The 15723-nt window shown below is 42.2% G+C and overlaps 1 protein-coding gene across 1 annotated transcript; it reads right to left on the reverse strand.

Annotated features, from left to right (window-relative positions):
• Positions 1 to 11465: 11465 nt before the first annotated feature.
• On the reverse strand, positions 11466 to 15007 carry LOC118451718 (anoctamin-5-like). The gene is made up of 4 exons (XM_035889036.1): positions 14989 to 15007; positions 14588 to 14769; positions 13390 to 13495; positions 11466 to 12697 (listed from the first exon to the last, which is right to left on the reverse strand). The coding sequence occupies exons 2-4, from the start codon at positions 14740 to 14742 to the stop codon at positions 12476 to 12478; spliced, it is 483 nt and encodes a 160-aa protein (XP_035744929.1). The 5' UTR covers positions 14743 to 14769; positions 14989 to 15007; the 3' UTR covers positions 11466 to 12475.
• Positions 15008 to 15723: the final 716 nt, after the last annotated feature.

Consider the following 15723-nt stretch of genomic DNA (forward strand, 5'->3'; position numbering starts at 1 on the left):
GGATTCTCTCCTAAGTCCATAGGGAGCATGAGGGAGGTCAGATAGTGTAAAAAACAGCCCAAATTTCTCTACTCAAATTCAGTCTCAAGGAATATAACCTTAAATACAACAGGAGTTTCTCACGAGTGCTAGCATTTTTGCAGGAAATCTCACAATGATTCACGTTCTGGAATTGCTTTCCCATACCACAGGCAGGTTATCAGCCTGAAAGTAGACTATAACTAGGTCTTTTGTGGGGGGTGAATGGGGTTTTTGTTTCACATATATATTCCTTTTTTCCAAAATATTCTATGCCTCATCATCCCGTGCCTCATCTACCCCATTTCCCTGTAGTCAGGTAACAAGCAGTTTACAGATCCAGTGGTTCCCAGCATTTGAATGAATGTCTCCCTACCAGCAGAAGTGGGATGGTAAACATACAGGGCAGCTGAATCGCTGCCTCCTCCAAGCTTTTTCTTAACTTAATCCTTGTTATTTCACAAAAGGTTAGAGGGACATAAATAGGAAAAGATCGCCTTCAAAATTAAAATAATCCTGAACAGTTGATCATGTCACTAAACATTTGGGCTCAATTCTGTTACCCTTAACAAATACTTGACCGAAGTGTAACTTCATCAGTTATTCTGCTAGTAGCTACTCCAAGAGAAATCGGGCTCAAATGTTCTTTGTTCTCTGTGCATCAGGAAGGAAGACTGGGTAAACTGAGCATGTACGAGAACTTTTTTCTTCTTGATTACATTCAAATGCCTGTTACTTATCAGGGGTTTTATTTATGAATTGGCCTGAGATTAGTTCTCCAGCTCATATGAATAGGCTACTGGTCATATATAATCTGTCTGATACCATGACCACATGACAACCCACCCATGCAAGTAGCCAAAATGCAACTTGAATGTGGGAATTGGCAACTCAGTCTTGCAGAACAAGATGGAAGATCAAGAATTGCAAGAAGTAGAACATTTTTTGCCTTTGATCGTAATAAAAATAATGAAAACTTCTGTTCTTAAGATTTTAAAATATTACCAAAAGCATGCTTAACAACCATTTAGAAAATGTTGTATGATTTAAAGCTTTTTCAGTTTAAAAACTGTCCACATAGAAGTTTGTTTTTAATGAAAAATCCTATTTTAGAAAAATTGGGTTAACAACCAGGAAATAAAACTAAGGGAATCATTTCATTTGCCAAAAATGGTGGGTCAAAATGTGCTAACTCCTTTCACTGGCATTTTTAATAGTACATGGGGTGTATTAAAGCAATAAAAGAAATAAACAACCAAATCATAGAATCATAGAATGTTTTGGGTTGGAAGGGACCCCTAGAGGTCATCTAGTCCAACCCCCCTGCAGTGAGCCAGGACACCGCTAACTGGATCAGGTTGCTCAGAGCCCCGTCCAACCTGGCCTTGAATGCTTCCAGGGATGGGGCCTCCACTACCTCTCTGGGCAACCTGTTCCAGTGTTTCACCACCCTCATTGTAAAGAATTTCTTCCTTAGATCCAGTCTAAACCTACCCTGGTTTAGTTTAAAACCATTACCCCTTGTCCTGTCACAGCTGGCCCTACTAAAAAGATTTTCCCCCTCTTTCCTATAGGCCCCCTTTAGGTATTGAAAGGCCGTAATCAGGTCTCCCTGCAGCCTTCTCTTCTCCAGGCTGAACAAGCCCAACTCCCTCAGCCTGTCCTCATAGGAGAGGTGCTCCAGCCCTCGGATCATTTTTGTGGCCCTCCTCTGGACCCGCTCCAACAGTTCCATGTCCTTCTTGTGCTGAGGGCTCCAGAGCTGGACGCAGTACTCCAGGTGAGGTCTCACCAGAGCAGAGTAGAGGGGCAGAATCACCTCCCTCGACCTGCTGGCCACACTTCTCCCGATGCAGCCCAGAGTATGGTTGGCCTTCTGGGCTGCCAGCGCACATTGCCAGCTCACGCCCAGCTTTTCATCCACCAGCACCCCCAGGTCTCTCTCGGCAGGGCTGCTCTCGATCCTTTCTTCCCCCAGCCTGTACTGATACCAGGGGTTACCCCGACCCAGGTGCAGGACCTTGCACTTGGCCTTGTTGAACCTCATGAGGTTCACACAGGCCCACCTCTCCAGCCTGTCCAGGTCTCTCCTCTTGATGAGGAGGTCAGCTGTGGGTCTTCAAATGAAAATTTTGAAAGCATAACTTTTGTCAGGGTTTTAGTTTTTTTCTGCCAGCCCTGTTCACTGCCTACTGTGTGTGCTTCATTCAAAACCACAAAATATTCGGGGTTGGAGATTGACAACTGTGGTGCCTAAAGCCATTTTGCATGATGTCTGAAGCTGCCCGAATGAGTGGTCTTCTTTAGAATATAAGCATGAGTGTCAGTGTGATTCCTACATATATGGTGTAATCCCATCTTGGGAAGTCGATGGGGCTTTGATATTTATTTCAATGGCAGAAAAGTTTTCGTTTCTTCAGCTAATATTGTGGGAGTTACACTGGTTACAGAGAGGCCCTCTGTTGCTGACTTTTCTGAACTGTGCTGTTACAAAATGAGGAGGCTACTCTGATAGCAACCTGTTCTCAAAAATCCCCACCAGCTAAGAAGCAGAAGTAAGGAATGATACAAGTATTTAGGCTGCATGCTGCCATCTTCAGAAAGCATCCACCCACCCACTGGCTTTCCTGGCAGTGGGCCACCATGCTCTCAAAAAGATGAAAGTTTTTCTTTACAAGGGTTAAGGACAAGAAAGGAAGGTAAAAATGATCAGGGTGGTATACCTAAGTTTGGTGAGTTGATTGCTGTTAAGGAAAGGAAAGGAGGGCTCCATTTGTCAGCATCCTGACGCTGCTGCGGTTAACAGTACCAAATGCCAAGGACGGGAAGCAAGCAGCCAGAAACGGCGCAGCTCAAGGGGAGGGGGAGGTTGGAGAGGTGAAGCTGGAAACTACATAGATGCAACAAATAGTGTCATTGCTTGGACACGCCTGAGCACTGATGATGGAGGTGACTGGCACACAGGTCAGGGTAGTCATGGTCCACATGGGGAGGCAAATCAGAACCCACCACTCTTTAACACCCTCAAGGATTTCAGTGAATGCATCAGGGCCAAATAGTGATCTGCGCTCTGACATCTGACAAAGTAGATGGTACAGTAGTAGCAAACATGTTAAACAGTCCTGGGTATATTGCAAAAACCATCTCAAAAGATACAGTGGAAATGGCTGAAATGGCAGGCAATCAGAAAGGGAAGGGTTAGGAGCCACGTGGTTTCAGCTAACACCAGGCTGCAAGGAAAAATCGTGTTCTCTGAGTCCAGCATTTCCCCTGGAAGATGAAAACCCAGATAGCAGAGCTGTTCAGTCAGCCCCACAGATGGGATGAAGAAAAAGTCCCTGGAAGGAGAGTACTGTGAACAGTGTCCAAGATGGTATCTGCATTGCCACAAAAATCTGTCTCTGTTTTCTGTCCAAATGCAGAGACATAAAGCACGATGTTTCCACTTTACGTGACAGACGTCTCCTCTCTGCATACAGCTAACATGAACATCTTGTGAGTGCCTGTGTCATTATTGCCAGTTCTGAGGAAAGATTTATGGTGGGACCATCTCCATTTTTTTAGGTGTTTGACATTTTACTGACAAATCACTATGCTCTGATCAAAGGCATTAAAACTGGCAGAAAAATTCCTATCTACTGCTTTGGATTGGCCCTATCAAAACACCTCCAGGCCCAGCTGCTGTTCCAGCACACTCTAAAAAGCGACAAGGAACACATTCTTTGAAGACAATGATCCCATATCACTTGCTTTTCTTATGCTAAGTAATATCAAACCTTTTGCAAGATAAAGGTTTAATTATAAAGTTTCAGAGAATTTTGTGCATTTGTGTGCCAAATATACACCAAATAATTGGCATTTATTGCTGAATGAAGGAACCCACCAAGGTAGCCTTCTAGGAAGTTGTAATTGTTCTCTCCACAAACAAAACTGAAGTTGCCTGCCTCAGCATTTGCCCCATCCTCATCAGTCACCCCGAGCTCTTTGGGAAAAGCGCTTGCTCCTGTGGCTGTCTTTGTGCCCAGGAATGGGGGCCTGCAACGACAGATGCCTGAACAAATCACTGATGAGCAGCGGTGTGTGCGCGGGAGCCGGGGAGGCTGCTCTGGGCACAGGGAGGTGGCTGGTTACGCTGGATAGACATCTGAAGCTGAGTTTATCCTAGCACTGAAAATGAAGCAAATGCTTTCTTTGCATTTAATTTCTTCCAGGTGCAAAAGCAGAGGAAAGCCTGCTTTTCCTTTCCCTGCAGAATCAACCTCTTGGATGCCCCATTTCAGTTGCTGTATTAACTGCTAATGAAATTGGCTCCTCTCTCCCAGGCAGGGGAGACTTGCTGACAGACCAGCATTGACATTTAAAGGCTTCTTCTACACATCTGAATATTAACAAGTCTCCATAGCACTTTCTCTACACAGCCTGGCTTCAAGCCTGTCTGGTGTCTCAGTGTTTCTGTCTTCTCCCGTTCATGAGCCCTTACGCTTCCATTTATTCCCCCTCCCCGTTTTGAAGATAAAGTCATTGATAAGGACTGTGTAACTCCTTGCTAAATTCAGTTCCTTAGCAGGTTTCTTTCTGCATTGATTTCCTCTACCCATGTCGCCTCCTTCAGCCCTAATCGCAGCAGTGACCCCCATTAACTAGACCATCAGCTTTTTGCCAGTCCTCGGAGAGGGCACTTTCATTTGATGAAAAAGTTGAATGTTGTTCATTGGTACGTGGTGACTTGGCATACTGTGGCATCTTCTAATCAAAAGACGAGTCATTGTGACAGGCTGGTTGTAGCCACAGAATCATTTGCTATTTTCACGAGTGCACAGCAACAAAAATACCGTGAAGAAACATCAAGCCACTCCTTGCTTACCATAAACCATACAGGACTCTGTTGTTCCCTCACTCAAAAGAGGAGACTTTTCTACTTGGAAAACTTTTTGAAAAAAACCCCTTTATGGTCATATATCAGACTGGCCTATTTTAAAATAGTAATAATTAAAAAAAAAAGTAGAGGGCTGGAAAGTTTGTCTTTTCCCAAGGAAACACCCCTGACGCCCTACAGGATCATCTCTCGCTGTTTCTCTGGCCTGAACCCCCCCCCACCAGCTTCAGTGGGGTTGAAGCGGCAGGATCCATCATTGGCTCGGGATGCTCTGGGCTCTTGGCTGAGGTACCAGGAGTATTTCTAGAAATGTTCATGCAATGTGGCATCAACATGAACACCCATCTCCCCAGCACGATTCTCCATTGCCCAACCTGCACCCTTTCACGCTCTGCAGCATCCTGGGAGGAGGTGCTGCAGGCACGTGAATCTCACTTCTAGCTGAGAAACTGAAACCCATGCAAGGAAGCATCTGTTAACAGATGAGTGGAAGCGTGACCTGGCACCTCGGATTCGGCGTTTGGCACTACTGCCACATTGCCTCTGAGAAAGGAAGCCAAAAAAGCTGTCACGACAGAGAGGCAACCCAATGTGAAAGGGGAAAGCAGGGAATCCTTCCTGATTGCAACATGCTAGCAGCTTGCTTAGAGCAGCATGAAGTCTGGACACCTCAGAATTAACGGATTGCCATTAGACAGTGAGCTGTATGGAAATCTCTTGGATGTTTTTTTTTTGGTTTTGTTGTTGTTTTTTTTTTTAACCTGGATCTTTGTTAGAGAAATGTTGCAATCTTGACATCTGAAAATAATAGCACAATTTCCATCAGTAGAGATGGAGCCAGGACTTTATCTGAAGTATAATATAGATGCCACAAGCAGAAAACAGGCTTAACTGTAGCATTACTGTTTGCTGACCCTCTGCTAATGGGCTAACGGCAACAGAAATGTTTATTCAGGAGAATCCGATAGCAAAACTGTCTATTGTGATGAGATCGTAACATGGCAGAGAATCCAGCCTTCCTATCAACTTTTCCTGCTAAAACCTGCTGTCTGGAATATTTTTATTCCTTTTTGAAAACATGTTAAAAGAGGCAGTGAGTATGCAGCATGCGCCACTGGAACATTGGCTTCTGGCTGTATTACGCCAAGCACCAGTTCAGACAAATTAGTAAAAGCCATCAGCATGGGAGATGCACAGAGCGAGGGGCCATCAGATACAGAACCTTCCCACCATGGCTTTGCCTTGCCGAGGATGGCATGGTTCAGACAGCAACGTCAAGCGTTTCAAACCTACTGCGGTATGGAAGGGGCAGCATAACCAAAAGGCTCATGTATTTAATGCCTGTTGACTACAGAAATAGTTAGGACGTCCCTGGCATCTTTCGGTACCAAAACTGAAGTGCTGAATAGCAGTGGATGTTGAGAACACCCAAGGACAAAGCTAGGTCAGTCTGTAATTGAAATACAACACATTTCTCACTAGCTGACAGCACTGGTTTGTTGCGGAGTTGAAAAAAAGAATTAAAAAACCTCATACCCTTACTGAATGTTTTAGACTGACTCATTTCTGACTGAGAAAGCATAGTCACTAATTATTGCAGGGGAATGTGCGTATGCGCCTTCCAAAAATTGATACGGCTGCTGAATTTCACATCCTACCCCTCTCCCAGCAGGTTTCTCGGCACACATGCTTACATAAAAAAAAAAAACCAACAACTTCCTGAGCTGCATCTGAATGATGTAAGTGTTGGGTAGAGACAACTGATTATTTAAAACCAGAACAAGATTTAATTTAGCGATCCCTTTTTAAGGGCGCCAAGACTATGCTGCAGTTGTTGTGACCACCCCGAGCATGCAGGAAGACAGACAAGAAAGAGTAGCTGTGGCTTAATGAGGTCACAAAGTAATTCAAATATTGTTATTATTCATATGGTAATGATCATAATTTTTTTCCCCATTCTTTCTTTCCATCTGTCGAGGGAAGGATTTTCCGGTCTATGTAAGGCCTTTGTGAGGGCTGCCTTTGCCCTGGCTGGGTACAACCTCTTCGCCGCACCAGACGTTGGGAACCCCAACCCCATCCCATGTGCTCTTCCTCATCACCTTCCAGTCGCAAGCCATGCTCCCAGGTTGCAGAAGCTGGCATTGGTAGAGTTGTGCTGGCCTCAGTGTATTGTCAGTGCCACGTTTACGACGGTATTTTCAGAAACACTGGCTTTCTTTTAATTTTGAACATTTTGAGGAACATTAGACAAGATTTTATTTGTTGCAGAGCCCACACATTTGACAGACATGAAATGCGCCGACTTCAGGTGCTGGGATACCATTTCTTCCCCATCTTGCAATTCTTTTCCACTGACCTGCTAGTGGATGCGTTACGTATTTTTCTGCTCCTGTGAGACAATGTATTTTACATGAGCTTGACTGAAATGCACATGTTCAAAACATTTCTTATGTTTCAGTGCTCCCTACCCTTCTTTGTGTAATATAAACAAGGACTTACTTTTAGGAAGACCTTTTCATCTGGGTAGGTGGAGGCACTGAGCAAATCAGGTGTCTTACCTGTTTTCCCAATGCAGAAAGTACAACCAGCAAACTTTTGGTGCACCTCTTCATTTACCACATAAGATAAAGGAAGGAATTAAGACTTCTGAAGGGCAGCTACAATTTCTGATTATGGGGAGAGCCAGGGACATTCCAGGATTTGTGAATGTCTCACAAGTTACCATGCTACCCTCTCTTATAAAACAGAATTGGCTACGGATGGGATTGCACCCCCAATTAAACTTCATTACTCATTTACCACAGGCCTCAATGGAGGCAAGGTTTAACCTCCAAGAGCAAAGCTTGAATGCACCCGAAAACTTTTAACACTTTCAGAACACATAAATATCCCCCATATCCTGCACAGCCAGAGCACCTGCCTTGTCTTTTTTTTCCTCCTTTCTCACTTTTGCTACCACTTTCTTCTCCATCTTAATGCTGTATTTCTCCTTTTGATACCTAATTAAGTAACCTATCCCACCTCAGTAACCACCACAGTGGCAGTAGCATAATACAGTTACACCTTGGTCATTTGGGCCTTTCCTTTCTTAATAGACAGGATTGTTTCGTTCGTCTCATACATTTCTTTCATTCGATTACTGCTATTGCACCTCTCTCAGCTTATCGAAGTTACGAAGTTACCTGCTGAGTCTGGCGGGTGACCCCGTTCCCAGAGAAGTTCTGGTAACGTGGTACCATCTGCTGCTGCTGTCTATTGAGAGCAAGTCATCAACTTGAATCCACAGTCTCTGCGATTTAATCCAAAGCCCTACACCAGTGCCAAAAGTCAGATTTTAAGAAAGATTAAAATATGCAGCGAGATCTACGAGCAGTAGGACGTCACCCATCCCTTGGAAAGGCTTTAGCTCTGCCACATTTTCCAGTATACGTACTCAAAGCTATTTAAGTGCACGTGTGTGAACCACTTGTGCTGCGTGTGAAAATGGCCTGTGTGACTGCCTGAGAACCTGAGAAGTCATCTCAGGTCCCGGCCCTGCAAGAATAAAAACGGCATCCAGGGAACGAAGGGAAAAGCAGCCTGGCTGAAAATGAACACGTGTTCATGTACTGTTTGTACCGTACCGAAAAGAAGACGGAAACACCGAGCCTTCTTCGCCGAACTGTGGTCTTCTAACCTAAGGAATTTACAGAGCTGAATTCCCCCATGGGCTATGCACGCTCCCGCTCCCCCGGTCCATGTGTGTTGCCTACAACACATGCAGGACTTAGTACAGGTTTTCCTTGGTAATTCCTTCTTAAGAAAATGCACGAAGCCAGGCAAGACGGTTGCACAACGTGATTATCAAGGGGAAGCCGGCAGTCAGGGGGAGGCTCTCGTCAGTAATCTGAGTAAGAAACTGGGGGAAATCTATCTATAGCACCCAAATACGCTGCAATGAGCTGCAGAAAGCTGTATGAATACTTTTCCCCTCGAGGCTCTCTGGGCATTTAACTACTTTTTAAATACTTCTTTTTAACTAATAATGCTACTTTTAAACTACATTTTAAATACCTCAGCTCCTCTCTGAATTCTTGGGATTTTCGAAAAGAAGTTGACAGCACATTAAAAATAAACACTGCTTTATTTGCCAGAGTTACATCTTATTAAATGTACATATATAAGTTAGCTGAATGCAATGTTTAAAAAATTTATTCCAACATTAGTGTATCATATATATATATATATATATCAGCAATATACTTAGCAGACAAAAATGCCGCTCAGATTACACGACAGTACAAGGCAAAGCAAGCAGCACACACAGAACAGTAGGCAAGTCCCTCTATCGTCACTCCGTTCTGTTGTCTCAAACTGACAGTATTAGACAAGAAAGTAAAAGCATAATAACAAAACCTTCTAGAAAAAACAGGATAGTGTCTTATAGTAGCACTTGTATTTTGCAGTCATTTGCTTAGAACATACCACACTAAATAAGGTAAAAATACCAAATTTTAACTGGAAAAAAAATAAAAATCCCTGATTGTGTTACACTTGAAAGGCCAATTTTCTTTTGCTAACCAACTCTCATGAAACAGTAATTAGAGTAGTTCCAACACAGAACTGCCTTCACGTTGGTTAAAGGACACTTTTAGATACTTGTATTAAACAGATCAAAATCAAAATTCCAACAGGCAGAATAAGCGCATCCCCAAACGGACCAGTCCATTTTTCTTATTTCTGTCACTTCTCAAGAACTCTTCAGGAAATGTGTACGTATGTGAACCGTTATAATCCTAATCATACTGATAACCTTTCATCAAAATACTGCTTAATGACAAGTAAAGGCGAACTATTATGTAAAGAGGTGTCAGACATTTTGTTATGCGACATTAGCTCTTATGACAACACATTCTCTGTGCAACGGTTTCTATACACAAAGTAGTAATGCTATGAAGTGTAATGATGTATTTTTAATATATATACATTTCTTTTAAAATAAGCTGATGCCAGATTTTTTCCACTCTCTGTTGTATGATACAACACATGCAAAACATCTCTTTGTATAGCATTAAATAGGAAGTGACCTCAAAAAGCAAGTTTGAAAGCGGCAGGAAGTAGGGGTCAAACATCAGTTCAAATTCAGGGTCTGCAGGCGGGGCTTCTGCACGCCCACACTGTATCCCAAACCAAGGCATCTCCTTGTCTTCCTCCACCTTGCTTTCAGCCAGTGTTACTCATTCACAATGCACCCATTTTGCTGACATCTTTTCAAGTGTAGTATTTTAGGACGCTTTATTACCTGAGGAAACTAACGTTCCGTGCGCAGGAATAGTGCATCTAATGCTGAATTTTCAAATCTGTTCTCAGCTTCTGTCAGATTGTATGCTTTGCATAGAAATAACGTTTTGCATCTCATCACCTTACTGTCTGAAGCAATTGTTTGCATTGCTAACAGTAAGAAAACTGTGAAACCTAAATTTAGCAGTTTAGTTAACAGTATATGTGTAAGAAGCAGCAAAGTGCTTGCATTGTGTAAATTCTGGCGTCGCATACGTAACTGTGGTGGCTGATACTCTGGCTTATACATTAAGCAGCAGAGCTAATTGGTTTATACATGCATTCCTCCAATAATGCCATTGCTTCAAATGTATCTGAACATTCAAGAACATGGCCGGTTCGTCATGAACGTGAATTGCCAATATGCTTGATTTCTCAAGCAAACATATAGAACGAAGCTGAATAACTTACCGTAACGAGAAATGTACATCTGCTTCAACTCCTAGACTGGCAGCCAAACCACGTGACGTCTGTTCGAGGTAGGCACTTCAATGGTAACACTTCAGCTAATAACGAGGGCTCCACCCAAGACATTGATTTAAAACTCTGTTACAACATTAAGATTGCTAGCCAAGTACTCCAAGATGTAGGCTAGGTCTGCTAAAACAAAGTGCGGAAACCTTAAGTTGTGGATCTAGTAAACAGTACGCAATTTGGCTGATACGGAACACAAATCTCTAATTTTTTTGTGTATACTCACAAGGAAGTATAACTTTCAAAGTGCAAATACAGTAAAATTTCTCGTCTCTCTAGCTAGCGTACGTCAGCGTGAGAGAACTCAACAGTCTGGTGCTACTCGATCCAAGCAGTCCAGGTAGGAACTGCTCGCTGTGAACAGTTCGCACGGCACTAAACCAGAGGCGTGCCAAGGCCGGCACGGTTTGGCTAACGCCGTACAGCTACGTGTGCAGGTTCACAGTATCACGATGCCTGCAAGCACACTCTGGGAATACGCATTTCCCCATAGCGACCGTTTTCACATCTTTTGCCAAATGCAAATAAACAAGGCACTAAGGATGGAAGTGTTGATATGTTTTAAATATACAGCAAAATCATAAAAAATGCCTAACTGCTTCAAATTATAAAATGAGGGCACATTCATAAACAGCTGGTAGCTACGCTCCGTAAGTAGTTATTATATATTTATAAACTTGGCAACTTTGTAGAAAAGCCCCATGACAAAACAGAAAAAAATAATCCTTATTGAAGATTATAAAGAAAAAAAAACCCCCACAAACCAAACGCATGCTTAAGATCTTTTGAATACAAAACCATACACCAAGTACCCAGCTCGGTGAACGAGCGTGGCGGTCCAGCTCCCAATCCGCCGCACTGTGCAGTCGTACTCCAGAGCAGGCGTCGAGCAGGGACGCGCAGCTTTAGTCCTTCGCTGGCATCCACAGAGAATCCAAACAACGGGGCAGCTTTGGCCAAAACTAACGTCAAGCATGATCTTCCAATGGCAGTTTTTGAGGCTGAGAAATAAATTGGCTGTATTTCTCCAAATTGTATATATATCTTTTCAAAAAACAGTCATTAGATGATTCCGTAATATTTGCATTTAAAGAGCAAACTCTTTGGCAGACAATATCTTTAAGAAAATAAATGATGGGGCTTTTTCCTTCATTAGTATGTATTAACTGAATTCTGTGCCTATAAATAATTCCAAGTGGAATTAAGCCAATGTATCTTTAAAAATCCATTCCTTCTAACACGCGTATAGAAGTTCAAAGCTGCAAAAAAATGTTTCATAAGACATAGTGGATACAAAAAAAAGCCCCAAACCCTAACCCTTGCATCAGGAGTGTTCTCCTATTTAAATGATCATGTCATAAAAACAGTCATTCTCCACATTTGCCACCACAGGACTCCTCTGTGATATCCTTTTCATTCAGCTGGGATACAGCCTGGAACTTTGCATTTAGCAACAGGGGGAGGGCTTGGTGGTAATGACCTTATCATATCCTGTGAGCCCTTTGAGGGTAATATTCCCTACACCGGGAATCCAAATTCTAGGATTACAAGATTACACTTATTATTCAAAGTGACGGGTAAATACAAAACAGTGCCGAAGTCATACAGTTAAATAGATTGACTAAACCTAGAATGCTCAGTAAGACTTTTAAAGAAAAGTCTAAAATCTTTGGAGTGAAAGCGAAGGGTTGAAACTGTCCTAAGCTTTCAAGACGATGCATACTGAGCAAATCACAGATATAAAAAAGCTAAAATGAGCTAAATCCCAAGCAGTTGTTTTTTCAGCTACATCGCTCTGGATAACTCCATTCTCCCTTCCGTGGCGATGAACTCCTTTTCCGTGGCTCGTTTATCACCTTGACACAGTCTTTCCTTCAATTTTTCAAGTTCATATTCATGTAGGATTTTCTGTGTTAAATACTTTTCACGTTTTATTTTGGCTTTCACGTCTGCAGGGACATCAGGAATCATCCATGCTACAAAGAATTTGACGATGAATACAACATGCTGCCAAAAAAAAAAAGTAAAGGAAGCCAAGAGAAATGTAACAACTCATCACCAAATGAAACACCTATTGTTTTATCTAACACCAAATAGATCTCTTCCCTTTTTGTTCACAAACAAAATGCATTTCATTTGGCTGTCCTGGAACAATACTAATGTGTATCTGAGATGTGCACGAAGATTAAAACACTTCCTTTTATGCAGAAACTTTAATTCCAAATTCCCTTTTCCCTTCAGAACTTGCAAGACAGTGGCTTAAGTGCCAGTTATCCAAATGAGTGATTTAGCTATTTTCAGCCTTTCTTTTTCAGCCAATATACATCACTGCAAAATGCTTTCTGCATTTTGAATACAGTCATCTCGCATAGACCGCTTCAATGAAACCAGGAGGAGTAGAAGTGCTAGTCCTGGTGGTTCACGTCTCTCCCATCTGCATAAAGAACCTTTTTTTATCCTGCCATTTTATTCCGATCAAATCTAGCAGTCTCCTCAGCTGTTTTCACTGTACTTACTCTGAGGTTGACTTCCTGAAGTTGAAGACCTAGTTATAGTAACCATTTAGGACATGAGTATTTGGCAGGACTTAGGAAATAACTATTTTATACTCTCAACAATTCTACTTTCTGTAACATTAGTAACTACCTAGAGAATCTGTAAGGTACTGATTTCGGACGGCAATCTTGTAGGGAACATACCTCCATAATAATTATAAAGGCCAGTTTTGCAGCAAGAATGTGCCAGAACTGCATAGTGTGTACGTATCTCCGCTCATGATCTGGAGGATATCGATAGTCTCTGTACCTGTTGGATTGAAAGACATGCAAAGGTGAAATGTCACAGTCAGTCTGAGACAGACTACAAGCTCAGTGGCACTTACAGGCAACTACAGCTGTCACTTTAGGAACCTTTTCATCTTGTTTTTAAATGGTCTGTTTCCTTTTGCAGAAAAAGGTTGCCTCTCTATTTGTTTCTATCTTACGTTTGCTTAAACACCCTCCTATTCACAGCAACAGACCAGAGGTGAGGATGTGTGAGAAGTGAAATTTTGTACATAGGTTACTTTTTTTGAGGGCAACGGTCAGTAATACAGGACAGAGTGATGGAATGCATCGCAGAGTAACGGACAAGTATTGAAAAAACGCGACAGATGTTGACAGATTACGGACTGGGCAGATAGAGGGTTTAATGGAAAGACAGTCTTGAGTTCCACACTCACATGCGTAAGTAGGAAAAAGACTCCTGGGGCTTTAACACTAAAACACCATACAAATGTAGCTGCTGCTTAAAATGTTGGGCGCTTTACTGTTTGGCTTGTTTGGTTTGGGTTTGCTTGCATCAGGTCAATACTTTTCTTTTACTGTGGTCTTCTCCAAAGCTCTTTCTTAATTCTTCTAGAACCTCCAATGCTTCTTCTAGTGAGAAAGGACTTTTTTTTAAAATGAAAACAGGATGGCCCAGATCCTGAGTGATATCTAGCACAGTAACTATTGCCAACTTTGGATTCTAAACCGCCCCTTACTGATATTTCCTTGTCCACTTAGGCACTGCAGCCTAAAAACTTTTGAAAATACAGGCTAAAGTTGCAACCTTAGGGACATAAATCTCCTCCATCACTCAAAAATTGTTTAATTAAGTAGAAAAAGCAAAAAAAAACCAAAAAAAGTTATCAATGAGACGCTATTAAACAACAAAAAGGTGATTTTTTTTTTTTTCATTATTGGTGTGATCTCTGACTATCTCAAGCATTGCTTTGTTAATAGCTTAAATATTACCTCTCACACTTTGGAGCGATGAGAATGATTTCATTTAATTTCTAGTGGACTATTCAGATCTGCATTGACTTTTTATGCTGTATTCTAAACAAAGTGATAAAATATTTATCATTACACCAACCTGCATATGACAAAGTTTTCTGGGTTCAGTTTAGGCCTGTTTCTGTCAGGAAAATCTGAGATTTGAAACACTGACAAACTATTGTTTATGTATCCAGACATAGGAGAGTCTTCACTTTCAGAATAAGCATAGTAGTAAACTAAACGAGGAATCATATCCGATGTGAATGCAACAATAAAAGCCTGCAAAAGAAATTGGAGAAAAGAAATTAAGGAAGTAGCACACAAAACTTGTGAGCAGATTCAGAAAGGGGGTTTGGTGCTGGGCCTCTGTGGCATAACCCAGGATCTTTTAATCAAGGGTGAGCACAATCAGGGCACTTTGCCTTGGTAAAGATGCTGGCTGCAGCCTCTGCTGCAAGGATCAGCACTCAGTGAACAAAATATGTGAACGGTCCTTACAAGAGGCACCAAATCCCCAATATCCCCTCACACCAAAACATCTTCTATCCATGATAACAGCACTCCTTAGTGAAAGAGGAAACGTGGTTTTGAATTCTTGTGAGAAAGGATGAACTCCAATCCAGTGTGTGATCACTTCATGAAAGAAGGGGAGCCATTTTCTCCAGCTGGATTTAAAAGGAAACAATGGCTACCAGCACATTTTGCCAAGAAACCTGAGATACTCAAGATGCTCAGGTACCTGGCTAACTAGGCAATACCTGCAAGTGGGTTGTGCCTTAAGACACTTGCAGATCTGATACTGTTTATTTTTCTACACTAAAAAGAGACAACTCTCTGGCTCAGCAGCCTGTTTCACTGTATACTTAAGACGAAATACTAGCATAGCATTTAGTTTCCAGTTTATAAGAAGTACTCTGAGCTGTTGACCCCACAGGGGCATCCAGAAGCAGCTGAACGAGCAGAATTCCCATAGGATAGGCCTCATAATGACAAGACAGAAATGTCATCTGGCCGACAGAATTAATCCACCTCTCCTGTCCCCTGCGGTCCCCTCTGGGCAATCAGTGTGCTTCATTGGACTAAGCTTCAGACTGGTTTATGCCATTCCAAAACACTGGAAAAGGCAGACAAGTGAATGAAAGATTATGGTCCAATGAAATGGGGTTTGGGAGCTGCATGTTGTCAATGTATGGACAAGCCGAACCACCCAAATGGTTTGATCGACTCTCTGTG

This window comes from Egretta garzetta, unplaced genomic scaffold, assembly GCF_000687185.1.
Source record: "Egretta garzetta isolate BGI_Z169 unplaced genomic scaffold, ASM68718v1 scaffold222, whole genome shotgun sequence".
NCBI classification, from domain to species: Eukaryota; Metazoa; Chordata; class Aves; order Pelecaniformes; family Ardeidae; genus Egretta; species Egretta garzetta.